At 39.0% G+C, this 16,275-nt stretch overlaps 1 protein-coding gene across 1 annotated transcript in view; it reads right to left on the bottom strand.

Moving 5' to 3' along the window:
* The window catches only part of COL15A1 (collagen type XV alpha 1 chain), a 118,429-nt gene that overhangs the window by 17,012 nt on the left and 85,142 nt on the right, over positions 1-16,275 (bottom strand). The window contains exons 23-32 of the mRNA XM_083858826.1: positions 15,862-15,927; positions 13,988-14,023; positions 11,430-11,492; positions 9,362-9,439; positions 9,206-9,241; positions 5,296-5,349; positions 5,156-5,215; positions 3,272-3,340; positions 2,871-2,912; positions 469-520 (exon numbers count right to left, since the gene is read on the bottom strand). Of these exons, the coding sequence (XP_083714952.1) occupies positions 469-520; positions 2,871-2,912; positions 3,272-3,340; positions 5,156-5,215; positions 5,296-5,349; positions 9,206-9,241; positions 9,362-9,439; positions 11,430-11,492; positions 13,988-14,023; positions 15,862-15,927 (556 nt within the window). The remainder of the gene's footprint in view (positions 1-468; positions 521-2,870; positions 2,913-3,271; positions 3,341-5,155; positions 5,216-5,295; positions 5,350-9,205; positions 9,242-9,361; positions 9,440-11,429; positions 11,493-13,987; positions 14,024-15,861; positions 15,928-16,275) is intronic.

The raw sequence follows: 16,275 nt of genomic DNA, 5'->3' as shown, positions 1-16,275 counted from the left end.
CTCCTATCCCTCTATGCCCTTCTCATGATCATTGAATGGCCTGACTCTCCTCACTTATCAACTCATGTATGCGAGACAATCTCTCTCTCACAAGTCAACCTTTAACTCCCCTTTCCTTAACCACCCAGCCTAAGACCCTCTGAACAAACCTGGTTCTATTTTTCCATTTGTGAATTTCACTGCAGCAGATGCAGAAACAGTTCCTGAATTATGACTGAGTGTTGCATACCACATCTTCTACTACCTCTGGATTCCCTTCCCTTCCCTTCCCTTCCCTTCCCTTCCCTTCCCTTCCCTTCCCTTCCCTTCCCTTCCCTTCCCTTCCCTTCCCTTCCCTTCCCTTCCCTTCCCTTCCCTTCCCTTCCCTTCCCCAATAGCCAAGAAAGAGCAAAAAGTTCTTAAGTATGAAAAACCCAACCAAAAAAAGAGAACTTATTTATACCAAAGTACAAGAATAGAATTACCCACCATGGTCATTAGGAACTTCTTGATTTCCAGGATAGGGATAGGGAGTGTTCACCTTCAGACAAAGATATCAATCAAAAATTATCCATACATATTAAGCAATGGAAATGCATTACTTAGTATGGCTGAAAAGCCTGGCAAGTTTACATGCTAGTAAATATTATATCAACACCCTGGGACTATCTCCAGTTTGACAGGGTCTGAGTATTAGCTGATCAAGTTTTTATGAGGATTATGCTCTCTTTGACATGCAACATGCTTTCAGCAAAAGGGTAACATCATGCATTTTGGAGGCATCAGCAAATCCTACTCTCAGATGTGTCAGTGAAGCATCAGAAAACTCATTTTCCAAGAACAATTCTGAATTTATGACACTATGTTTGGAAGCAGGATTTAATTTTTGACTGTGAGATAACAGCTTGTGTTCAGAATTCTTTTCATCAGACCAGGGCTATGTTATGTCTGATGTTAACCTGTCCTTCAGGTGCACTGAGAGCACAATGGGGAGACAGAAGCTATTCTAGTCTATCCTTTTCTGACACCAGCTACCTGTAACAGTGGACATGCTACCTACCTCTGTGCCTGTCCTCAAAATAGGGATGATGCAGGAACTGAAATGTGGCACGGTGCCTGGAAATCTTGGTACTTTCTAGTACTATTTATAGGAAACTAAGCAAGTGTATGAAAAAATGGAAGTTGCTGAATCTGGCAAATCCTGTAGTATTAGTCTGTAGAAGTCTTACTCACATGGATAAATCCATTAACTTCAGAAGTTCAGTCCCCATGAGGAAAACTGGTGGGGTTGAGTCTGTAGTTCTTAATCGACACTCATTTATGTAGGCATGAACAGCAGACTTCTTATCTATAAACCTGGATAGGTTTAGGAGATTACTCACAAATGGAGGACAAATCTATCTAGAACACTCTGCATGAAGAGATGTTTACAAGTATGTGTTTCTATTATTTTTGCATGTAGAAGTTAGCGCTATTTTTCACTAATTGTAACCTTCCTGCAAAGTGGCTATTATTATCTGAAATTCAGAGAAAATAGGCTTGTTTTGTTTGAATCATTCCACAGAGAATCAGAGGAGAATTGAGGCTGGAAGGCATCTCTGGAGGTTGCCTGGCCTGAAGGAGGATCAGCTACAACAGGTTGTTCAGGGCCTCGTCCAGTCAGGCTTCAGAGTGAGGCTGACAAATACATATGTGGTTATGGACATATGTTATCAACGTACATCAGTGTTACACAATAGGAGTGAGAAGATTTAAGGGAAAAATTCAAAGAGGTGAAAAAAATGATGAGTGGAGGTGGTAGGCCAAAACTGTAGAAATGGCAAATTACTGTAGAGGAATGGCCATTTAGCATTAATTCCCAAAAAGGTCACAAGTTGGGATACAACTTTCTTCAGCAGTAAGGTTAGGGTGATGATGAGTATCAATACATCTAACATAGAGGAAGTCAAGAGCTGTTTCTCTAAAATAAGCAAAAAAGGACTGGAATGCAAATTGGAGGAGAGGGCACAGTATTATTCAGAGCTATAGAGTTTAACAGAAAAGCAGAACTACAATCCTGAACCCTACACTATTCAAGGGTGGACCATGGCTCCCAAAGACAGAATCCTTTCCAAGTACATACCCCACAGCTTAACAGTAGGATATTGCTTTAGGGAAAATACTTCCAGGACTGAACTACGTTCACCATTTATTCTAAAATACAATTTCTGTAATTCATTAAACAAAAATTGCACTAGGGCATTCTGAAAATCTGAAATCCAACTCCTTTCTTTTCATACTATGTGTGAAACTGCAGGTCCTTTGAAGGTAATGAAAGCTTTGCCATACTCTTTGAAAAGGAGGGGCAGATCTTCACATGCTGACATTTTATGTGAACAGATTGCATTTGAGGGTCAAATAAAGAACATGATCTTTTCTGATGCATCTTTCATGCCACAATGAAATACATAACAAACCTTATTTTGGACAAGCAAATTAAATACAGCTAAAGACATAACAACATGGGGACTGTATTTATACATACATCTAAAAAAATACTTATACCTGTATGCATACACATTCAGGTCCCCAAAGCAACTCCTAAACTATGGAAACACAAGCTTTGAAAGGCAAAAGTGTTAGAAAAAAACAAGTAATCAAAGTGATTGAAGCAAAAGAGTCTACTGTTTCTAGTTCTGTTATATATTTTATAGATGGCTAAGTTTTCATATATGGCTAAACACTTGAAAATCTGTTATCCTGAAAAACAAGTTAAACACATCCCTGGTGCAAAGCAGAAGGCAGGGGAAGGAAAGCTGCAGGGTTATGGTGTTCAGGTGTACAGCTGCTTTGGTTATGTTCTGGCCTGGCCATGCATCCTGCTAAGAGCAGATTCTGCATGTGTGACTTACTGGCATTTTGCAATGAGGCCTGGGAGGGACTGGGAAAACTGTCTATTGAAAACAGGAGGGAAATTACTTTAATGAGCATAGGTATGATACAGCATGTCACACACCATATAGATCTAACAGTCATGATGAGGCTAAGCCTGGAAACAAAACCAACGCCCCTCTAGAAGAAAGCCCAGCTGGTGCCAGGTTTGTCATCATGTCCCTCTCTGTGGGGCCATGGGGGCAAAACTCTTCCATGACAGTGGCTTTGATTAAGAGATCTTTTTTCTCTGCACCCACAGCAAGGTCACCCACAGTGAACTGTGTTGACTGAATCCAGTTTCGATGTTTCCCTTTGCAAACTGCTTCTAGAGTAGCACATTTCTGCTACAAACCAGTCACTGACCCCCAGTTGTACTTACTCCTTTGATATAAAGTATACGTCCAGGAGGTCCAGGGGGCCCTGGGGGCCCGGGCAAGCCAGGCAAGCCCTGGTAAGAGAAAGTAAAAGAAGGAAGATATTAGACCAAGATAAACCCCAACTGCAAACTGGAACACCTAAAGCACTGCATATTGAAACTAAATTAAAGACAGTGTATCTTGCATCCAAGGAAAATTAGGTATTCTACACTGATTTAGATCTCTCAAGACTACTAAGACTCATAAATTTTCAAGTGCCAGTAAGATATGTACATGCTAATTAACAACCCTGAGGTCCCCTGCTAGACTGGAGGCATACTGCCTTTTACAAAAAATGTGTGTCAGCTCTTTACTGTGTAATCTGAAAATGTGGCACAAGGCTGTTCGCCTTTCAGTCCACATCAATGCAACTTTCCATATGGTGACATATGTCATCTCATCAATAATTAGAGATCCATTAGATTTTATCTTCCCTGACCACTCCAGGAAGGACTACTAGAACATGTAGCCTCTTTTTTTTGCTTGTTTGCTTTAACTTGTCAGCCTGATGTACTTATTCTAGTTATACTTGCTACAATAGCTTTTGTGTGGCTAAGGCAGATAATCCAGAAAATGAACTCTAATATTGTTTGAAGATATGAAGGAAAAGAAAATATGCTCTCATATTTTCTGTCAGTGGGTAGTAATTTATCTGTCATTTTCTTCCAATTAGAATTTGTCCAATTTGTCTGTTTTCACTTTCCAGGAACTATATTTCTATTTGTACCTTCTTCTAGAGGTGTAAGCCACATTCAATATCTGGTCTTTTTTACTGTGGAGATACTTAAATACTTACCAATTCTGCAAAGATATTTACCAGTTCTCAGTCTCCCTGCTACTCAAATCAAGCAATATCATCCCACTTATATTTATTGTCTAGCTAGACAAGACACTTGTGTCTTGCAGTGTGTGTGCCATTTTTTTTTTGAACAAAGTATAACCAGAGGCTTCTTACAATAGAATCCATTTACAGAAATTGCTCTACTGAAATACAATGATACTGACTTTATGCTAAAACAGTAACAAACCCTTGTATTTTATTTTTTCAGCATTATCTGTGATGCAGATGAAATAGCATTAGCTGTTGTTGTGGCATGGGTACCAATTTTCCTAGCACAGATTGTCCTGTGACATCAGAACAACCACACAAATTACTCTGCTATTGTGAAGCTTTTTGTTTATGCTCAGCAGAGCTAGCTGTTGCGTAGTCCAGTCTCAATGTTTGTCATGAGACAACCTGTCTGAAATCTTTTCATGAGAACAGACTTGCAGTAACAGGAGCTTGGGTCATCACTTGTCATTCCACAATTACAGGTTGTAGGTGAGCATGGATATGCTGTCATCCATGCAGAAATCATTATTTTGGATACATGTAACTGTAGGAGGTAGCAAGTATTAGTGAGTATCTTCTTGTTAGTAAAGTAGATACCATTTCTCTGTGATATGCTCAAGTGCTCTTTGTACCTGGGCTCAAAAGCTCAGAGCCTGTGGGGGTGTCTTCACACCATGAGAGGTCACACTGGTGGCCTGGTTCAGGAAGTCCTTGATATATATAAAAGGACTGGAATTCCAAATCCTTTGCTATTTAAAGCTGCTATGGTAGCAGTGAATGACACATATTACACCTGGGAGATGACACAGCTATGTGTATCTGCATGAACTGCCCAGAAAGACCCAGAAGTTGACTTTACAATGACTTCTGCTAGATAGGAAAAATAGCAGAAACACAATTATTTCTAGAACATTTCAGGATTTTAGTCCCATCATCATTTGAAAGGAATCAATATAAATCAGACTTCAAATTTTAATAGATTTTTTTTTCAACTAATTGAAATACAAAAACTTACATGGACTGCTTCACCTCGATCACCTTTCACACCTCTCAGTCCATTCAGTCCTGGACGGCCCTGAAATAAGTAGCAATAATTTAGTATGTGTCAGAAGCAAGATTTTCTATCTTTATCCCACTTGAGAGCATAATACATACTGGGCGTCCTGGGAAACCAAGTTCTCCTTTGGGTCCAGTAGGTCCTATTGGTCCCTGAACAAAAAATAAAATGTGATTATGGGCCATTTTGTTGACCTGTATTTGATTATTTAGAATAAGAGACATAGTTTTATATCTGCATTAAAAATCAGTCTGTGATTGCCTGTAGAGACTGCACAGAACATTCTCTCTGCTTGCTCTACTGAGTGATCTCAGAAGCTGAGGACAGCATGTAACAGTCTGCTCTGGTTTGGGAAAGACCACCTATCTGAAATGAAATCTGAATTCCCAGCCCCTTGTAGGGTGTGCAATTCAAAACTGACTCACCATCTGTTGAAGAATACATCAGTTAGGAAAAGAAAAGAAAAATAGAGATGTATGCTTTGTTCAGATTTCCGCCCCCCCCCCCCCTCCTTTTTTTTTTTTTATTATTTTTGTATCAGGCTCTGTGAGGAAATGTCTGTGGATTGGCCTAAGAATTCCTGCAGTGCCAGGCTTCTACTTGCCTCCTACCAGCCTGAGTTTGTGGATTCGTGGGGTTGATAGCTGAAGCAGAATCATTCTTTCTGTACACAATTTTGACTGACTCACCAGGCTCCACAAAGTAATACAAGCCACTCCAAAAGGAGAGGACAAAGAGGGTGCCTGGGAAAGGTGGTCCAGGACTATGGATGACCTGTGATGGGGCATTTGCAAGCATGAAGCTTCTAGGCAGCCTGCAAGTGATCAACAAAAAGCACCAAATCTGAGGATCTACAAATTTGCAGCTGCTGTCAGCTTCCTGAAACTCACCAAAACCACAAGGGTCTAGACAACCTCTCTACGTATGTGTCAGCCTTTTTGATTTCATTTCCTTTTTTCAGTCTGCTGAAATGCTGAGATTCTCCTTCTTGTATTACTTGTTAGATAATATGTCTGTAGATCTCACACAGATACCACTTACGTGTGACAGTGGGTGTGTTTAACCCTTCACATGATCGCTTTTCAGTGAAAAGTGATATGTACATTCATGAAAAATTTATCTGATGAAAAACATAATTTCTCTAGCTGAAATTCATGGATTAATTGCTGTAATTTTTATTCTACTGAAACTGAAGACTGGATTAGACCTGAAATTCATAAGCAGTGACCATATGAACATATTCATTTATAATGTCGCCACTGTAATCAGAATTTAAAGCTCACTAACATCAGCTGAAAGTGCTTGAAGACTTTTATTCATCTTCTATTTTATTTCCTGTTTGAAGGTAATTTCTGCCCGTGTGATCAAAGTTAATGCCTGTGTCTCAATGAGGCAAGAGATTGCTGGCAAACTGGCAGATGTGAATTTCAATATTGTTCCCCAAGATTTCAAAATTCAACCCACCTTTCCATGATACCACATCCAATAATGAGGTTTGAAAAAAAAAAAATTCAAAATTCTAAGAAGCATTTTCCTATTTCACTGTCTGGTACCTGAGCCTTTAAAGATTATGTATATCTGAACTTTAATCAGCAGTGAGGAAGATTAGAAACAGACTTCTTTTATAGTTTAAATAAAGATCAATGCTTTAACTGGGATTCCAAATAAACATTAACAATGTGAGTGTTGACTAAGCTGGGCCCACCTTTACTGTTTTCTCTAAGTGCCAGCCCAGTCTGCCAGGTGTTAGCAACTCCCTGAGACAGAAGCCAGCAGTCACAGCTAGAAGTGAAAGAAGGAAGCGTGGAGGCTGCAGGAGTCTGCTTACCACAAAAGGAAATTTCATTCACAACAGCACAGTAGATTTGGCCAGACTGACATTGAGCTCTCCTTCAGTGATATGCAGCCCTTTGCTTCCCTGACAGGGAAGAGCATGATCCAGCATGAAAAAGGTTCTCATTTCTCCTGTGGCAGGAGCTTGGATTCAGTGTGCCTCTTCTGCTTTTGCTAACAATTGTACTGGCCTCCTGACCATCCCTAATTCTCATCTGCCAAACTGCTACTTCTCTGTAGCTCCCTGTGCTCCTAGCTCCTGTGATCCTATCTTCTGCCCAGCTGAACTCTCAAAATGACTATGGATTTGATTTTAAATTCTGGAAATTTGTGTGTGAGTCTAAGAGCAGAGAGGAACAATCAGAGTCCCCTGCTACCTCAAAGTTGTTCTTGGGCCAGAGACTCACTTGGAGCAAAATCGAACAGAACCACTGCACTAAAACCTTTGATAAGTTATGTGTCAGAGTCTCTGGCCTGGCATTTGAAGTCTGTATATTCTTGCTGCACAGGACTCACACTCACTACAAAGGGATTTTTTTCCTACAGGACAACAGCAAATCGTATCACTCCATTAGCAGCAATGATCAAACGAGAGTTCTGTGCTAAGAAGAGAACTGGCTGAGCAAAGCCTCGAGACAGGCTCCACTTTCCTGAAGTGTAACCATTCCCACCAGTGCTGGCAAGAACTTCCTTGCCTGCATGCTGAACTGTGTGAAACATCTTGTGGCAGTACAAAAGGAGATGTAAAACACAGAGTTTGAAGCTGAGAGGAAAAGGACATGTCTGCAGGATGCACAGCAAGTAGTAGTGAGCTAAAGCCAGAACATGAGAAATTCTAAATAAATATAAGGAAATTTTTTTTACTCTGAAGTTTGTCAAATGTCTGGAATGTGCTGCCCAGAGAGGCTGTGGAATTTCTATCCTAAGAGCTGTTGAAAACTTTGCTTGACAAGTTCCTGAGTTAAAGAGACCTGCTCCAGGCAGTGATGTGCATGAGCTCATCTCAGAAGTGTACTTTCATTCAAAGTTATTCTACGTCAAGATCTACTCAAGAAAGGGTAGATCATCTTGCAGTCAAATAAGGAGGAGGAGAGGAATATCCTTTCTGGTAAGTTAGGATAGCCTCCTCAAGGTATTTTGATACACAGTAATTAAGAAAGCAGTTACTCAGCACACCCAGTTAGCCCCTTTTGAAGACAACGGAAACAGATGTAAAAATCTCCTACGCACCTTGGTGTGCAGAAATGTCAACACCTACTAACATTCACTAAGGCACAACAGTGATCAGGCTACATCAAAAGCAGAAGCAAAGAAACATCCTTGATTTTTGGAATACTAGACTAGAAAAATTGGCACCCTAATGCTGCTGAGTCTGGGCAACTCTTCTTATTTTATAACTAATTTCTTGTGCTTTCTTACAACTTTTGTGTTCAGTCAAATGTATTAGACCAAATACTTGAAAGAAGGCCTCTAAATCTTGATTTTGGTACATGATCTTACTCTACTGACTGGCGTGCAGCTTTCTCATAATCAATACAACACTGTTGCAATTGCTTGGCATTGACAGAAATTGAGCTGATGCAATTAGTTGTTTTAATGTAAATCATATAAACAGAGAATAATTTACGTGGAAAGAGAGAGATCCTCTTGCACAACCTCTTGCTTACAAGACAAACTTGTAAATTAGGCTTGTAGGTTAGGTCAATACCTTGTTCCAGAATCTATCACCTCTCTGGGCACCTATTTCTGTGTTTAATCACTTTTAACATGAATTTTTGTCTTTATATCTAAGTGAAATTTCCCCCTGCTGGAACTTGTGATCTTTGTTACTTGTCTTTTCTCTGTGCATCTCTGAGAAAGACCTGACTTGTTTTATGATTCCCTTTCAGGCTGCAGCATGATGATATTTCACTGTCAGTTTAGATAGTAACAGAAAGTTGTTCTACCAGAATTTAAACTCTGCATCAAGTTGGCAGTTCACAGCACCACATATGTAACAAACACATTCTTCTTCTGAAGGACACTGATCACCCTGAAGCATGAATACTCCTTATCATCCCTACTCAGAAGGAATGAAAAGCTAAACCAATTTACCTTTACATTTACTAACAACTGTAAAGCCAAAGCAAAATTAAAAAATAAAAATCCATCCATCCATCTTTGTAATCATCTTACCATTGGTCCCACTGGTCCCATCACTCCAGCTTCACCCTGTTGAGGACCAACACAGAGAGAGCAATGACAAGGAGAATTCCTGCAATGTCTAGTAGAGGTGGCTGGTAGCATGGCCACCAAATTATTCTGGAGGAACACAACACAGCATTAGCTCACCTTCTCCCCTTTTTTTCCCAATAATTCAGTTAAAGATCCATCAGCAGAAATGATAGCTCCTGGTTCTCCCTTTTCACCCTGCAATTATCAGAGTAATTACTGTTTACAAAGCAGTTCCCAGTGAATCAGAAGAAGTCAAAGCAGCTTTACTTTTATTTGAAGCATGAAAGATTAGTCATGCTGTGATATCAAACAAAAAGTGATATCAGTATGAGTAGAGTGAATCTTGATTCTGGGGAAGAAAAGAGATGATCTCTCTTAAAACATAATAAAGTACACTAAAAATATCTCCCTGAGATGAATAAGCTCTTATTTTTCTTAAAAATTCTTAAATTGCTCTCTATACAGTAACTATGCGAAATATGCTGTGTTCACAAAAAGTCTCTGCCAAAGACAGACAGATTATTGGTGTCTTCTTGTGTACCATCAGCTTGATGGTCAGCAAATCCCTCTGGAAATACACCATCTCGATAGAGCCCGAAATGTTCAGATTTTACTATCAGGAAAGCATGAATCATTCTCTCTATGTGCCTGGCATGATGCAACCTCATTAACTTTAATGAGGCCAAGTCTCAGCATCCAAACTGTGACCCTCAGCATTCCTATTTCACCACCATGAATTATCACTTCTCAGTGCTAAGTGCATGGTTCCCACTCTGGATCTTTCAGCTGTAACTTTCCACTTCCTACCTCAGGCCACTTGCTACAACATCTTTCCCAAGATCTCATGGAAAAAATCTGGCTTGAAGCTAGCAATTGCATTGCTGATTAAAATGACAGTCCAGGTTATAGGCCTTTCATTGAGCTCTAAGTGCTGTAACTCAGTTCTTCTCACAGATTCTTAAACCATTGTGAGTCTTTTAAGTCTCCCTGAAGATAGTTGGAAACTTTGGAGTCTCCCTAAGGCTTCACTGACTTTATCTTCTGTGAGAGTTTATGGACCTGAGGTTGAATTTAATGATCCTTCAAGTAAAATGCTCCTAGGTGTGTGTACAGCTTCACTGTGGTTCCCAAACTTCATTGCTCTTGATCATAGCCTGGTGTTCACAGCTCAGAAACACCATCAGATACATCACTATGTTTTTGGTGGGTCCAAAATTAAATGCTTTCCAAGCTTTGAGTTCTTGCCAGTGTGGACACCAGAAGCAAAAAGAAAGCACCAACCAAAAAACAAAAGTAAAAACCTTCACAACCTAAACCAAAAATCACCCAGGTGGTTTTAAGGTTGAGCTTGATCATTTAATGTACTTTGTAAAAGAACAGGAAACCTTATGATAAACAGGGACTGGTATTTGTGGCCTGAGAAGTTTCCTTCTGAGCAATGACAATGCTGTTCATCTGCTACCCCATTTAACCATAATTAACCATTTCCAAGTCTTCCGATTACTTTTGAGAAAGTGAGCTCAGCTACTTAGAAAGAATAAGCAGAAAGTGTTCCTGTTTTTTGTGTTTGGTATCCCCAAGATACTAGATGTTCCTCTCCCCTGCTTTCTGAAGGTGGATAAGAAGGTAAAACTGAAACAGCTGCAGTATTTTCAAAAGAGCAGAGTCAGTATTTAGTAATCTCTTAGAAATGCTATAAAATACACACTTTTTGTGAAGAAACAAGAGAAAGAATCCTAACAAGAGAGCTCCTCGAGTCTTAGACTTTCTTTGGGAATTGAAAATTGCAGTCTTCATTCTGTAGGCAAAGCTCTCTCTGGCCTAGGAGGAAAAGTTTTGGTGTGTTGTTTTTTTTTTCCTTTTGGATAGGATTCCAGGCTGTCAACAGAGCAATCAGCTGGCAAGAAGAGGTCACTTCATGTTTAATGTTTAAAGAGACTTAATCTGATAAGTGCATACTGCACTGATGAACTTCAACACTGGGACAGGAAGATTAGCTCTGTGTGGAATTATATCAAGGGATGTCATTTAGCCTTTTCACATCCACCTAGTACATTTTTCACATGAACTTACTAAAGTTACAATTCCTACCAAAATTAGAATCATTAAACTTTTAATGTCACCAAGTACTTGCCGTCTAACACATTTCTCAGCATCTACTTTCCCCTACGCACATTTTTCATACCTGTTGTCCTTTAGGTCCTTGTGATCCAGGCAAACCAATGTCACCTTTTGGACCCCGAGGGCCCTAGGCAAAAAAGAGGTACATAAATCCATAGAGATATTTGTGAAGAATATGGAGCTAGGCCATTTTACTAAATGTAATTTTCAATTGCTGGCAAACTTCAAATTAAATCATTGTGGTTGCAATCTAAGAATTCTTACAAGACTAAATTGCTCTCTGAATCAAGTTATTCCCTAAATCCGATATCATACAAGGAAAATCTTTTAGAAAAACAAAAATGAAAAGTCCTTGATGTTTATCACAGTGTAAATGATACACACATTCACAAAGAGAAACATGTAAACAATAAGAGTGGAAATTCAACCTAAAATCCTCTATTTCTTCTGTAGTTGATCCTCTCTCTCTCCATGCTCATTCAGCCAGACTGATTTTCAACAGAATTTCTGAAGTTATATTTTTAACAGTATGTAAAACAAAAACAAAAAAAAAAAAAAAAAAAAAAGGGTATACGAAATAGAATTTATCTATTTGAAAACAAGATGATTTATCTGTTTTGTGGGGAAAGCATTCCCCTCAGATCAAATCATACTTTACAATCTTCCAAGAGCATTCAGAAGCATTTTTTTTACACACCAAGATCTAAACTCAGGTCTACATAATTTCTGCATTAGTCAAGAGATAAATAAAAGATATGAGGTGAGAACAAGAATGGTGTTTTCATGTCTGTAGAAATTCTATACAGGACAGAGAACAAGAATCCATTATATCACTTTCTAAATGTTATCAGCTCTTTTTAAATTAAATATATTTTTAAGGAGGTTTCCCCCCTCCTTTCTTTGGTTTTCTATGCAGTCCACAATACCCAGGACTAGCAAGCAACCTTCTGTAGAATTTTGGGCAATTTGCCAGCATTTTGTTAACATCTTTTGTCATCTTTCCCAGTTTTTTCCTTAATTGTTCTCAGGCAATAGACAAAGGATCTTGAGACCATATGCATGCTTTGAACTGTAGAACAATGATAACAAGGGAAAGTAATTCCATCACATTACACAGAATATGAATACAATAATTAGAACAATACTATCTGAAGTCATAAGACAAATAGTCACAGAATCACAGAATATTCTGAGTTGGAAGAGACCTACAAGGATCATCAAAGTCCAACTCTTGGCTCTGCCCAGGACACCTCAAGAGCCCCACCATGTTCCTGAGAGCATTGTCTAAACACTCCTTGAATTCTGACCAGAGTTTTGTTGCTGTGACCATTTCCCTGGGTAGCCAGTGGCAGTGCCCAATAAAAGGTGAAGAACCTTTTCCTAATATCCAACCTAAACCTCCTCTGACACAGCTTCAGGTCCTGTCACTGGTCATCAGAGAGAAGAGATCAGTGCCTGCCCCTCCTCTTCCCTCACAAGGAAGTTGTAGACTCTGATGGGTCTCCCCTCAGTCTCCTCCAGGTGAACAGTCTGAGTGACCTCAGCTGCTTCTTACACAGCTTCCCTTCAAGGCCCTTCATCATCTTCTCAGCCCTCCTTTGGACACTTTCTAGCAGTTTAATATCTGTCTTATATTGTGGCACCCAAAACTGCCCCCAGGACTTGAGTTGATGCTGCCCCATTACAGAGCAGAGAAAGACCTTGCCTGGTTGGCCATGCTGTGCCTGAAGCACCCCAGGACACAGTTGGCTCTCCTGGCTGCCAGGGCACTGCTGACTCAGATTCAACTTGCCATGAACCAGGACCCCAGGTCTCTTTCCCTGGCACTGCTCTCCAGCATCTCATTCCCTGGTCTACATGGATGACCAAGGTAGATAGGTGACTCAACCCCAGGTGCAGAATCTGGCACTTTCCCTTGTTGAACATCATACAGCTGGTGATTTTTCAGCCCTCTGTGCAGGCTCTTTCTGCCTTGGAGGGACTTAACAGCTCTTCCCAATTTTTTTTTACTTCTGCAAAATTGGTATCCCTCCAAGTCCTGTGTCTAAGTCATTAATGAAGACTTTTATACATGTTTATATGGCAGTCTAAGTGCAATAGGTAGATAGCATAGCAAAAGGCATCTTTTGATACTCTAGTTGTGAAATGCTTACATGGTAGCCCATGAATGTTATTGTAAAATATCATAAATATTTCCTAAAGGATAAAATAAAAAGGGTATATCTTATAGGGTTTTCCTGTATTCCGTAGTGGGGACAAAAAAACCTGAGGAATAACACAGTTACCTAAGCATATGCAGATAACTTTTAGAAGTTAATTTGTTCCATTTGTTTCTCTTATATGGCATAGGTTTTTCCTTAGGTAGTAGTTTTGTACGAACTACACCCCTATTTAAACCACAGAACTGACACTGAGATAAGCATATCAGAGCATACTTTGTTTCTGACAGAATAAATTTCTAACTTGGTTGGTAACTTCCTAAGACCTGCAGCGTCCTATACGAAAATTTATTAGACTTCATGCAAATTGTGTACAATATACATTTTAATAAATACTAAACTAGATGGAAAAATACTTAAAAATCCCAGGAAATACTTTTACATCCTTTCAATTAATACTTACAGGAAATCCTGGTAGACCTGGCTTGCCATCTGGCCCCTGCAAAATTAAAAAACTCACATCCTTACAAACACATATTGCAGAGTCCCCCCAAAAAGTACGCATTTTTCATGTATTGTGTCATTTGTGAATATAAACTCGTCTGCTACTGAATTAAGAACTTCATTTGGTTGATGGTAAAGACGTGAACCTCCACAACGACCTATGCTTCTAATTTAGCATTTTCTTTCAAAAACTGGTGAGATAGAGATCCAGAAAAGAATAAAAAAGGATAACATTTTCTACATATGAAATGCATGCAACCATTATTCGGCCTCCTCTGAATATTTTCTAGATACCAGCACAGAGACCACAGTAGCCACCCACCTTTCCTGTTTTGGTCCTGGATGTCTTTGGATAGAAAACAGAGTGTGTAGTAGGCTGTGAATAGAATCACAGATTGGGATTTGTATTGGACATATGTAGGATTTCCCTGCTGTGGTAACTGCAGAGAGACACTTAAATTCTGGTTCAGATCAGCAGGATGTCTATTTCCCCACCCACTATGAGCCTACATCTCTCTCCTCACTGGGGTTAGAGCTTTGATACTGAGGTTCAAATCTTTCTCACTGCAACTGCTCTTCAAGCTACAGGATCTGCTTTTTTTTTTTTTTTTTTTTTTTTTTTTTTTTTTTTTTTTTTTGTGGGAATATGACTATAACATCTATCACAAAACAAAGGTTTGAATTACCTGTGACAAGTACCTCATACTTGCCATAATATCCTGGCACCCTATTGTGTCTGGGGATTAGGGGAACCAGATCTTTGAGAAATACATGAAAATACTCTTCAATGAAAACTCTTTTACCATAAGCATGGCTGGATGCAGCCACAATAACATGAAGTTGTCCTATGGTGTAACAAGTGGGAAAGAGTCATGCTAGGCTAGCAGAAAAAGGTTACAAGCTGCTGCTGGAGCTAATGCCCTTCTACCCAGGTCAATGACAGATCCAGTAAATATTTGTTTTGGGACAGCTGTAATAGTAGGATACAAAGTTTTTGCAAACTTAAGCTATTTAGAGTGAAATTCTGCTATTGGCTATGAACATTCTGACTTTCCTTGTTTCATCAGGGATTGAATGTGGGGGAGATCACTGTGCTCACCAACAAGAGAACAGATAAAATGAAATACACAAACAAGAATTCACAAATGAAACTAGATGTGTAGTAAGTTGCTTAATTTGTCATGGTTAAGATTTTGCAAATTGCAATATGTTGTACACTTTTGGGCAAGTTTGAAAGACTCCACATCTTGGAAAATGTAGATTTCTCTTTGGATCCAGTCCTAGGAAATTGAAATCATTACCAAGAAGCATTCAGGATTTCAAGTATTTGACTGAACTATTTTGCAGCCGGAAGAGAACCTGAATTTCACATCTGTTGTTCCCTCATGAAATTCCTAGTTTTTCATTCACAGCTATAACTTGTGTGAGACTAAACATATACACAAGGAGCCTAGCATTTCTAGTTGAAGCCTCAAGCAGAACTGATCAAAATACTTTTTATCCCAATGCTTTGTGACTTGAAAAACAAGAAGGAAAAAAAGGCAAGAAACGTAAATCTTGGTCTCTATTTTTGCAACATCTCTACATTTCTACAATTCTGAGCATATTGTTCAGAATTAGAGATAAGGCAATTTCTTTATTTCATACAAATGTGTAAAATTACTTTGTTCACATAGAACTCAGTTCTGCCTGAAAGTACTTCCTCAGAGTTTGGTGCTGAAGTTAGCAGAAACACAATCTTAAAGCATAGGAAATTAATCTCTAGTTGACATTCAAAAGGGGACATGGAAGATAGAGCAAATCTGAAGATTTCATAAAGCAGCATATACTCACTGGAGGCCCAAGCAGTCCTTTAATTTCAGTAAAATTAAAAATTCCATTTGTGTCATTGAGAAGCAACTAAAAAGAAAGTTAAGAAATAGGTTATTTCAAATTGCTTATCTGAGGAATGTATACATTTTTAGAAATGTAAAATTATCCCTTTATAAGTATGACAAACCAAACATAAATAAAGTCACAGAAATGGCTCTCTACTTCTATTTTTTTTATACATCTGGAATAACAAAACTAGAATTTCTTTTACATTTCTTTTGTAAAGTATGCTTTCAGAAATTTAATTAACTGACTCATGATTTTAATTTGAAAGCTATGAGACCAAATTTTGCAGCATGAAGCCATTTCTCCTCAGCAAGATAAAGATCAAATGGAGGTTGTTGCTCTAGTATGTCACTGGCATTCTAAGATGGT

This window comes from Zosterops lateralis (genome assembly GCF_965231275.1).
Source record: "Zosterops lateralis genome assembly, chromosome: 1".
Lineage (NCBI taxonomy): Eukaryota > Metazoa > Chordata > Aves > Passeriformes > Zosteropidae > Zosterops > Zosterops lateralis.
The sequence above is the reverse complement of the archived record's forward strand: the minus strand, read 5'-3'. Positions and strand labels throughout refer to the sequence as shown.